Source organism: Mustela putorius, unplaced genomic scaffold (assembly GCF_011764305.1).
Source record: "Mustela putorius furo isolate JIRA1106 unplaced genomic scaffold, ASM1176430v1.1 tig00000228_pilon_pilon_pilon, whole genome shotgun sequence".
Classification (NCBI taxonomy): domain Eukaryota; kingdom Metazoa; phylum Chordata; class Mammalia; order Carnivora; family Mustelidae; genus Mustela; species Mustela putorius.
In genome coordinates, this window is record NW_025421322.1 from 32,495,593 (window position 1) to 32,507,699 (window position 12,107).

General features: G+C 40.4%; 1 protein-coding gene across 2 annotated transcripts in view; it reads right to left on the minus strand.

Annotated features, from left to right (window-relative positions):
• The window catches only part of DNAAF11 (dynein axonemal assembly factor 11), a 71,194-nt gene that overhangs the window by 47,904 nt on the left and 11,183 nt on the right, over nucleotides 1-12,107 (minus strand). For both annotated transcript variants that reach the window (XM_013051772.2, XM_013051771.2), the window contains exons 3-4: nucleotides 10,184-10,261; nucleotides 2,377-2,549 (exon numbers count right to left, since the gene is read on the minus strand). In XM_013051772.2, coding sequence (XP_012907226.1) covers nucleotides 2,377-2,549; nucleotides 10,184-10,261 — 251 coding nt within the window. The remainder of the gene's footprint in view (nucleotides 1-2,376; nucleotides 2,550-10,183; nucleotides 10,262-12,107) is intronic.

Consider the following 12,107-nt stretch of genomic DNA (forward strand, 5'->3'; position numbering starts at 1 on the left):
CAACATGGTACAATTATTCAAAAGTCACAATATGAATCAGCCCCAAGTTGACTTTGATTGGAATATTGTGAATTTAGAAACAATAAGTAGTATACCATAGTGATAAGCACAGTATTTAATGGGAACCATCAGGAATTTTGATCAAAATCATTTATTTAGTTCAATTAACAGAGTTACAAAGTATCTTTTTTTTTAAAGATTTTATTTATTTATTTGACAGAGAGAGATCACAAGTAGGCAGAGAGGCAGGCAGAGAGAGAGAGAGAGAGGAGGAAGCAGGCTCCCTGCTGAGCAGAGAGCCCGATGCGGGACCCAATCCCAGGACCCTGAGATCATGACCTGAGCCGAAGGCAGTGGCTTAACCCACTGAGCCACCCAGGCGCCCCGAGTTACAAAGTATCTTTACTGGTAAAATAATAGGTACGTCTTCTGTTGAAACCAATTATTAATGACAAGCTCTCAAAATATATTGATTTTATAACTTGGCACTATTCCAGCAACGCCAAATCCTCAAGTCAAACCACAGCTCCAAGTATAACAATGACACTTCGCAAATGCTCTCTACAAAAAAGGGCCTGGTATGTTACACAAAGTTGGGCTCTAATACAAACAGGCACGTGTTCTAACCTTAACAACAAAATCGAACACACTATATTGTTAACTGTTACAGTCATTATTTATATCTGGAGTTTTTATGGTGATTTTCCAAGCTGAAATATTGGAACAATTATCTGGATGGGCCCAGTGTAATCACAAGTGTCCTTATAAGGGAAAGAAGGAGATCAGGAAGAAAGAGTCAGGCTCAGAGTCAGGGAGAGCTTAAAAGACATACACAGTTGGCTTTGTAGATAAAGGTAGGGGCTATGAGCTCAAAAAAGTAGATGCTTTTAGAAGCTCAAAATGCAGGGAAATGAATTCTCCCCTGAGGTCAGCAGAAGGAACACAGCCCTGCCAACACCTTAATTTTAGACATCTGACTCCAGAATGGTAAGAGCACAAATTTGTGTTGTTTTAAGCTACTATGTTTATAGCAACTCAGCATCACAACAGTAGGAAACAAATACAAAAGGAAAATCATACAAAGATTGGGTAAAACACAAATTTAAAAAATTAATCAGGATCAGTGAAATTATACGTCAAAATTATAATGTTGATATTTGGAAAAACAATTTGCAGTACATTCTGGATATAAGGACTCACATGGGCTGCAGGTTTCAGGCACCTGGCCAACAGCTGTCACAGCTGCCGGCTTGAATGTACAGTGGCAACAGGGGCCCCTGCATGCTTCCAGGGAAGTGGCTCACAGTGGTATGCTACAGGATCCATTTCTATGATATTCTGGTTCTCATCATTCATGTTTTTAGTACGTCAGCATATGATGATGATCAGCTTGGGTTATGCTTGAGCTAATATATCATTTTATTCTAAATATATATTCCAGATTCAATTACCTGAGTCACTCATTCTCTTAATCAAAAAAAAAAATTACATTAGAAGAAATGTGTTCCATAAATCCATCAACCTCGACTATGCAGAACACAGCCGTCTAAAAACAATGTCCTCTGAGAATAAAAGAAAATGCCTATCACGAAGTCAATGCATTCTTGCATTTTCTTGCAGAAGCATATGGGACTTATGCAGGTCAGAAACTCTTGGAATTACATGAAAATTAGCATTACTAGTTGAATATAATCAGGTACATGATTTCTCTAGAAACCATCTGTTTTTCCCCAGATTTCAGAAACATTAGGTGAGGGGAGATACGGCATAACAGGTTAACACATAGAGCGAAGGCTCTCCAGTGAGGTCCCTGGACCAGCAGCATCAGTGCCAGTGGAGATTTTGTTAGAAATGGAAAATCCTGGGTGCTACATCAGACCAATGAATCAGAAACTCTGGGGTGTGGCTCAGCAAACACCACCGAAGAATTCCAAAGAGTAGCAAAGTCTGAGAACCACTAGCAGAGAGAATGAGCTAAGGGAAATCAATGCAAGAAAGTTGTAGAAGCACAGTAGTTTAAGAAAATGCTATACAGAGGTACACAGCTCATCACCTCAAAAACTCTCAGCTCTCAGTTTGCTATTAGTAATGATGAAAGCCCTCCATGACTATGTTTGCATTCAACAAGAAATAGTTCAGCTAAGCCCTGTTGTGTTTTGAATGAGAAAGGAGAAATGTATTTATTTTCCAAAAGTTTATTAAATCCATTAAAACAACTTCAAAGTTTCAGTAAACGGAAGGATTAGTTCTGATTTTCTGGAATACTCCGTTCTCTAAAACCACACATTCCCTGACAATGCTGTGAATAAACATGCAATATAACACGTTGCTTGTTTTCATTTCTCTGAGATTTCTGCATCATTAATATGAGCATACCTTTAATTGCTGAAGGGTTGCCACCACGAACTGCCTATAGCCGTCAAAGTCAGCACACGGGTTACCCATGAGAAAGAGCTCCTTCAGGTGGATATTGTGCTGTAGGGTTTTAATGCTGCTCAACTCTCCAATGAAATTTACAGTCAGGTCGAGTTTTGTCAGCCATTCGCATCCTGTGGAAAGAAGTGAAAAGAAAACAAAGCAAAAAAAAAAATCACACTCGTAATGAAATGTGTACAACAGCTCAAAGCAGGAACAACAGTTGCAATATTTTAAGTATGATCATTAATTACAAGGCTTACCAAGAAATACATTTTCAGAAATACCAACTCAAAGGGTAGCCCTGACTCGCTTTTCTTTTTCTTTCTTTTTTTTTTTTTAATTTCATTTATTTATTTGACAGAGAGTGAGAGAGAACACAAGCAGGCAGAGCAGCAGGCAGAGGGAGAGGGAGAAACAGGCACCCTGCCAAGCAAGGAGCCCGACATGGGGCTTGATCCTAGGACCCTGGGATCATGACCTGAGCCGAAGGCAGTTGCCTAACCAACTGAGCCACCCAGGAACCTCCTGACTCGCTTTTCTATGTGCATTTCCCCTTGTCTCTCCAGCCAAGGGAAATCACTTTCCCTGCCCGATCTGCAAGCCCTGGGCTGGGTAACATGCGGATTTGGTCACCCTGTGCTACTAGAGAGGACACGACATCAGAACAAAGGTCCTTCTAGAGAGGATACCAGCACTCTGTCCTGAGGATTTTGCCAGGTGGGCAGGACACATCTCTCCATGAAGGGTGATGGTGGGAGGGGTCTCCAAAAGGCATAGCATTTCATAAACCTTAGGCATCAGAATTAATATTTACAAAGTCACACTGAAGGGACAGAATGACTCCAAGACCACTAGGAACTGTACTGGAGGTATCAACAACAGTAAAGAGTTAGAGTTTGGTCCTCAGAGGAGTAACAGAAAAAGGACGAGTCACGGATGCAAAGACGGTAGATCTGCCCCATCCGCCTACATTGTAGAGAGGGCTGGATGCCACAGAAATCTGAATCAACTCCCTTTCCTCACATCCCATGGGAACCTGAGAGTTAGGAATACTCTAGTATTAGGCAGATCGGAGTTCACATTCCATCTTGGTCACATCCTTGCTGTGTGATGTTGGAGAAGTTCCAGGCTGCAGCCTTTGCCTCTGCAGTTTTACAAACAGCACTGGTACCCAGCTCAGGGGTTGCTATAAAGACAATGTAAGATGATTCAGGTGAGGTATTTAGCACAGTACCTGTCACCTAAAGAGCTTCAGCAAACATTAGCTAGGATGAGAAATGACCCAATAAGCACTCTTAGGATTATGCTGGACATGAGCAAAAGTTTGCAGTTCCTCGGTGTGGATTTAGGAAGAGTTGATCTGATTTACACAGCAGCCTCTGCGAGCTAGGTTCAGTAGAAGGCTGTCTTCCTGTGGCTGGCTCATGCTTGTTGGATCCACCTGGCAGAGTTTGCATCCATTAATACCTAGAGAGCCATCTCCAGCTGAAAACCCAGCCCTGCCTTGCTGTGCACCATTTCTTCAAATGTCTACATGCTCCGGCCCTCCCATAGGCTTCCTGATTCTATCTTGCTTTTCTGTTGTTGTTTTGGGGCTGTGTAACTTAGGGCAAACTTGCAAACTGATACAGTAAACTCACCAGTATGATCTTGATTCAGGTGGGTTCATAGCTCTGCAATTACGTCACCTTGGGCAAGGTTCTTATTGTTAAAGGCTATACAATGGAACCAGCTTCATTAAATGTTACTGTTTCTCTCTTCTTTACTCTTTCTTGATGCTAGCACCTGACTCCACCTTGTCCAGAATTCCATGTTTTCTTCCTATCTTGTCATATCCCAAACCAGAATCTTCCAAATAAGATCGTTCTGCATTAGTGCTTCCAGAGGGAGGGCCTCACTCTCGAGTAATCTATTCCTGGGTTCATTCATCCCTTCATTCAGGAGTTATTCCCCAGTCCCTGCTATGACCAAGTTACTGAGCCAGGACTTCAGGATAAAGGGCTAAATATGGAGAAAGGAGAAAAAAGATGGACATTCCAGGAAAAAAAAAATTGGGGGCAAAGAAGTGAATCTGCAGAGGCAGGCAGAACCAGAAGTAGGCAATGCCTATTGTTATAAGCCAGCCTACATCGATATGCTCTGGTTCTTTCTCCATCCCCATTCATTGTTCGACCCATTGGTTTTGGCTTCCACCCTCAATATTCTACTAGATTTGCTCCTCTAAAGGTGATAAAGGATATCCTCATGTTGATAAATCTAACAGACCCCTCTCAATCCATTATGTCACTAGAACAGTCGATGCTTATGGCACGATTGACCATGAATTCTTTTTTTTTTTTCCCCAAAGATTTTATTCATTTATTTGACAGGGAGAGAGAGATCACAAGTAGGCAGAGAGCCAGGCAGAGAGGGGGAAGCAGGCTCCCTGCTGAGCAGAGAGCCTGATTCGAGGCATGATCCCAGGACCCTGAGATCATGACCTGAGCCGAAGGCAGCGGCTTAACCCGCTGAGCCACTCAGGCGCCCCGTCAAGTACACTTCTTAACCGACCATAAATTCTCTTTGAAATGCCTCAGTGGTCTTGGGGTTTACTTTCTTATAGATAGGCCAAGCAGAAGAACAATTAAAATTTAACCTTTCCTTGTTCTCTTTTATAATTCAGCTTATTACTCTTGGTCCCCTTTACAGACTTTTGCGCTCCATCAATGGTAACATATCCCAGATTTCCATCCTCGACCCAGTATTCTGTCTCATGTTTCTCTTGATGACAACAGTCATGTTCCCAATTTCTGATGAGTCCTGAACAATAACCTCACATCTGACCATTGAACTGAATGTCATACTCCTATTTCCAAATGCCTGCAAGACATCCTATTCAATGTGTCTAAAAATGAACTCTTCATGTTTTCTCTCACTCTCCACTCCTCAAGACAGCCTTCCTGCCTCCTTGATGTCTACATCCTATTAATGTCATCACCATTTTGGTGTCAGATGCCACAAGTCAAGTCATAACTAACTTGAGTGTTAACCTAAATTGTTCTCTAAGCCCCTTCATTTCATCAGTCACCAATCCCTACAGACCTCAACCCCCACATTCTCCCCACCTACTTCTTGTCCACTGTAATCCTATTACCAACAGGCCGGCTCAGGTTCTTGCCCTCTTGTGTATGCAAAATGGATTATATCCTAAGTCATCTCCGCATATTTTGAGAACAGGAAAGAAGGAAGGACAAAAGGAAGAAAGCGGCGACACTTACAAGACTCCAACATGTTCAAAAATTTACGTATTTTTGATTTTGCTGTAATGTTGTAGATGAAGAACCTTCCAAATGTTCATTATATTTTTCAAGATGATAAATTTTAATTGTTCTTCTGCTTGGCCTATCTATAAGAAAGTAAACCCCATCTGTCATCCTAACAAACAATTCTTGCTGAACTGGGCGGGCTTGAGAAAGCCTCTTCTTTGGAGTTAGGTACTCCTTCCTTCAGCTGAGGACCACAGTCCATCTGTTCTTCGACGATCCACCTCAATGGCTCATGGTGGTGAGAAGGTCTTCACAACTGACAATGTTGATTTGCCCAGGGGGAACCTCACACCCTGAGAAACCAACTCTCCTTCCAGGTTAGAATGGGTAAGGAAGAGGGATAGAAAAAGAAGGCAATATATCATATCCCAGTGAATCCAAAACAGAGGAGACAGTATGCTAGCTCGTTTTTGCCAGCCAGCAAAACAAAATAATAAGCAAGCAAAAATCCATGTTATCTTTAAAATTATACTGAGAATTACTCAAGTGGGTGAGACGAGTCATCTTCCTCCTCTGACCTTAACCCTAAACAGAGTTCATACTTACCAGCAGACAGATCTGCAGCCTCCTCCCTCCCTACTGTCCATCCCCTCAAACACCTCCTCAAACTACCCTGCACCCAGTGCCTCCTTCTTAGAGCTGTAAGGTGGCGCTCTCAAGAAGTGCCCAGGTAGAGGCCAGCAGAGGGCTGCGGACTACAGTTCCCAAAGCTCAAAAAGACAATAGTGACGATGCTGCCCTCTCGTGGCAGAAGAGCAAAACACAGGAAAACAACTCTCCCAAGATCCTTCCTTAACCAAAACAAGTCCTGGACATACCAACTAAGAGTGAGAGTTTTAATTATTTCTCTGACATTACAGACTGACATTGTACTATCATAAAACATGCATACACAATAAATTTTGTTATTCCACTTGTTCACAGGAGACTGCAGCATTGGGCTATAGAGTGGCGGCTAGAGGAGAAATTCTGCATTTCTAATGCAGAAAAATGCCCATGATGGACAGAATCTTCCCAGTTCCAGCACTGAAGACGGCTTTGGGGCCTTTGATCACGACAGCATTTTAGGTTTTGAGGATGAAAATTCGGAACGTATGATGAATAATTACATCTTGTTGCTGTATAACCTTGAGAGTCACCAAAATATCCATTTCTACACTAGGAGGCAAACAGGCTAAAATCCACCATACCCTAAGTAAAGTCTTCCTAATTTTAGTTATTGGCAGATGGGAGTCGGGTGGGAGAGCAGCTCGCCTGGCTCTGCTTCATGCTCCTGTACTCCAGACTCAAGCCCGCCAGTGGCCATGACCTACCCACGCTCACAGAGCCCCCAGTAGCCTTGCCAGCCGAGTGAGAGGCCGGATGTGGAAACAGAAGCTCACAACCACAGAATGAGCCCGCACCAGACACCTAATCAGCCAAATCCATCATGATTATGAACAGACACCAAGTGTTACCAGGCATTAAAAAAAAAATAAAATAAAAGCACAAAATAGAAGCTTGCAAAGTAAAACAGGAAACCTTCCAGAATGTAGAATAACAAGACAAAGAGGTTTAAATAAGGAATACAGAGTAAGAGAAATGGAAGATCAATCTAGTACAAGAAAAATCCATTTGAAAGAGTTCTAGATGATATAAGATTAAAGAGAAGTGATGGGTATGTCTATTACCTTGACTGCAGTGATGGGTTTCACTGTGTGTCCATATGGACACTGTGTGTCCATAATATCTAAACTCAACAAACTGTTTACATTAAATACATGCAGGTTTGGTATATCAACTATACCTCAATAAAACTATTTAAGAAAACACCACTATGCACCAAAGAACACCATCAGAATTGACAAGAAAACCCACAGAATGAGAAAATGTATCCACAAACCATATATCTGACCAGATTCTACTATCCCAAATATATAAATAGGCCTTACAACTGAACAGTAAAATGACAACCTAATTAGAAAATGGGCAAAGGTTCTGAATAAACATTTCTCCAGATAAAGTATACAGATGGCCAATAAGCACATTAAAAAATGCCCACGCTCATCAGTCATTAGGTACACACAAACCAGAACCACAATGAGACACCACCTCACGCCCATCAGGATGGCACCTATAAAAACAAAGATATAAATACAAACATAAAATCACAAGTGTTGGCGAGGGTGTGGAGAAGTTGGAGCACTTGGTAGCCATTGGTGGGAATGTAAAATGGTGCTATTGCTTTGGAAAACAGTTAGGCAGTTCCTTAAAAAGTTAAACAGAGGGTTACCACGGGACCCAGCAATTCCATTTCCAGGTGTATACTGAATTAATTGAAAATACACATTTATGCAAAGATTTGTACATTAGTGTTCATGGCAACTTTATTCATAACCAAAAGTGGAAACAACCCAAATGCTCATCAACTAACAAGTGGGCAAACAAAATGCTATGCAGCCACACAATGGAATGTTACCCAGCCACAAAAGGGGAGGAGGTACTGATACATGCCACAGGATAAACCCTGAGAACATCACGCTGCAGACAAAAAGGACCATATATTGTCAATTCCACTTTCATGAAATGTTCAGAATGGGAAAATCTGTGGAGACAAGGAGTGGACTGGGGCCAACACATACACATACACAGGGTGTGGTATGGAGTGATGGAATGTTCTGGAACTAGTTAGTGATGATGGGTGTACCATCTTGTGAATACACTAAAAGCCACTGACTTGTATATTTTAAGATGGTGAGTTTTATGGTATGTGAATTTTGTATCATTTACAAAATAAATCCTTCAAATATTTCAATTAAGAGACATTTTGGGGAAAAATACAATTTTCCACATTCACCTTATTTTTTATTGAGAGATAATTGACATACATCATTATATTAGTTTCAGGTATACTACATAGTGACTCAATGCTTGTGTAGTTCATGAAATGATCACCACCGGAAGTCTAGTTAATATCTGTCACCTTACTGAATTACAGAATTTTTTCCTTTATGGTAAGAACTTTAAAGACGCACTCTCTTAGCATTTTCAAATATGCAACACAGCATTACTAGTTATGGTCACCATGCAGTGCAGTGCCTCATAACTTGATTATTTTATAGTTTTAAATTTTGTACCTTTTGACTTCCTTCATCCATTTTGCCTGAATCCCCAACCGCCACCTCTGGCAACCACCAAATCTCTTCTGTGTATCTCTGAGCTTGGTGTTTTGTTTTTTAGATTTTGCATATTAGTGAGATCATATAGTATTTGTCTTTGTCTGACTTATTTCACTTAGTGTGATATCCTCAAGGTCCAACCATGTTGTTGTGAAAGGCAAGATTCCATTCTTTTTTATGGCCGAGTAATATTCCTCTGTGTGTGTGTGTGTGTGTGTGTGTGTGTGTATCACATTTTCTTTATCCCAAAAATACATTGGTTCCTTCTTTTGTGTGATAAATTTGAGATGCACTAGATAAATTAAATGTAAAAAAATATAATAACTAAAACCAGAACATAGAATATTCATAAACTATAAAGAAAAAGACTGATAAAGTTGAGTATACTAAAATGTAAGACTTCTGAACAGTATTAGCATCATAACTGGAACAAAAGAAAAGTAGTCGACGCAAGACAAAATTCTCATACATACATAAAGGATTAATATCTTGAATGTGTTAGAGCACATTTAAAAAAAAAAGATAAATCAATAGAAAAATGACCCAAAAATATGAAATACAAATACTCAATAAAAATCAGAAGGATTTGGACATTCAATAATAGTGAGATCCAAATTTTAAAATTATTTGATAACAATGTCTTCCCATTTAAAAAAAAAGATAGCTTATAAAAAGTATTAGTGAGCTTGAGTACAAATGTGTCACATGGACTACCAGTACAAAAGTAAATTGATACAACCTTTTCAGTGAAAAATTTGGCATTATTTTTCAAAAGGTGTATATTTAAACCCACGAATTCCATGTCTAAGTGTCTGTCCTATAAAAAAAAAAACACACATGCACACAGATTGAATTGTAAAAGAATCCTCATTGTGGACATGCTTATTATAGCAAAATGCTAGAAACCACCCAAATGTCCGTCTGCAGAAAATTTGGGAGATAAATCGGTGTACCACCATTCTGGCAGAGAGCCCCCACATTTCCTGGATATCAAAGAACAAGGTAATTTCGTAGACGAAATCAATTTTCAAAACAATACTCATAGTATGATCCCATCGATACAAAGCAAATGAAACAAAACTACCTTCTACCCTTGGGAAAGAAGCTGGGTTAGGAGGGGTGAAGTGGACTTCCATTTTCAAATTTATGTACTTTGTTATTGTTTGAATTTTTATCACAATAATTAATAAACAAAAGACTTAAATATTAATTTGAAAAGTGTGCCTATTAAGTGACACTGTTTAAATTTAGTTGCAAGTCTCAATTTTAATTCATAATAAAATATCAGAAGAAAATTCTTACCTTCTAAGTTTTCAATTTTTTCAATGTTGTTTAAAGCTAAATTCAAATATTCAAGTTTCTTGAGTTTGCCAACGTTTTCTGAAATATACAAAAATGTAATTAATTAACCTTCAAGATAAAAGCTATTTTTACATAATCTGCTGTGAAAATGGTATCAGGAATCTAAGCATTAGTATGGTTATGTTATCAAAACCATGTTGCTTTTCTTGTCTACACCAGGTCTTTAGACACTGTTGGTTATCAAATGCAGCATCATTTCTTCCTCCATCCTTCCTAATAGAACACACTTCTGCTTTTGTCTCTAGCCAGTTGTAACTCCGGGGAGTTTGACTTAACCAAGCTGGGCCAGTGCAATAGCAGGTCCCTTGCGAAGGCCAGCTCAGGAGTCTAGGCTTCAGCCAGCCAGCCCACAGCCATTTCCTGGCAGGTAAGTGACAGAGAAGAACACATGCACATCAAGGCTCCCAGTCAAATGAGAGGCACTGATCTATTATACCCCATGCCTGGGGACTGCCTTTTCCTTTCTCCTGCTGGATGTGAAAAAGGAAGAAAGTTATATCCTGATTGCTACCAGAGTCATCCCGCAGACCTGAGGAAACCGGCTGTAGGATGGAGCCCATACTGGACTGCTGGAGCAGAAAGAAGGAATCACCCAACATTTAAAAACGCTAATAATGCCATAGCTAATATTGTCGAGGGCTTACTATGTGCGATGTACTTTTCTAGGCATTTTGCATATATGACATCATTTCATCCTTATAATAACCCTAAGAGGTAAAAATTACCGTTGGCTCCCTTTTACAAATAAGAATACCAAGGTGCAGAGACTTAACCCACTTGTTCAAGATTAAATGATGAAGCCAGGAAATTTGACTCCAGAGCTCGGCACTAAATCATTATACCAAACCTTAAAAGAACAGTCCTTTCTAAGAGGACACGAATGTGGGGAACCCTGCTAGGGAACGTGCGTGGAAAGGACCCCTCACTTAAATAATGCTCCTTCCGCCCATTTTTCACTGATATGAGGAAGATCAAACAGGATGGCTATGGTCATCATCACCCTTACCATTGTTACATTTCATTTAAAATTTATAAAATATCATGTATTTGTTCACATAGACCTAAGAATAACACTTCACCTCTGAGCCTCAGTTGACTCATTTTCTAAACTGAGGATTTTAGAATAAATTACTAACATCTCTCTCAGCAATTAGATGATTATAAGTAATCCTGATGTTTCTAGAAGGTTCTCCAGGCAACACCTGAGCATTCAATCGTCAACAGATATGTGGAGCTCTATGTGCCCAGGATTATGACCAACAGAGTGTGCAGTCTGTACCCCCGAACAAAAATATCTGCATTTTTATGTTATTATCATTAAAATGGCCAGCCTACAATAAAAGACCTGTTCCTTCCCCACATTTGTTATATGTATATCCCTCTAAATGTGAAAAGAGTCTTTTGGTAGGAAAAAAAAAAAAATTTGTTTGGGAAGGATTTCTTAAATTATCCCTCAAGAATAATGAGCCAAATTGGTCAGGGGAAAAAAAAATGGCTCTACAGATAAAAATGTACATCCTGTTGGATGCAGGAAGGGAGTCTGCCAAACTATGGTTCTAGCCCAAACCACCCCGGAAGCAGTTCTCACCAATTGCTAACACCAGACCCACAGACTTGAGGTGGACCAAAGTCATCCCCCAGTGTAAGCAGCTCTTCTGTTACCTTTAGGCCTTGGGCTCCCTGGGAAGCCGTTACAAATGCAGATTTGGGGAACTGGCCCCCACAGGTTCAATCAGTGGGAATGGGAACGGGATGGAGCTGGAGCCCCACTTTAACAAGACCCCGGAAGGTCCTCAGCTCAGACTTGCTGCAACAACAGTAAGCAAGCACAGCCCCGCCTCCCACCACCACCTGCCAGCCCATC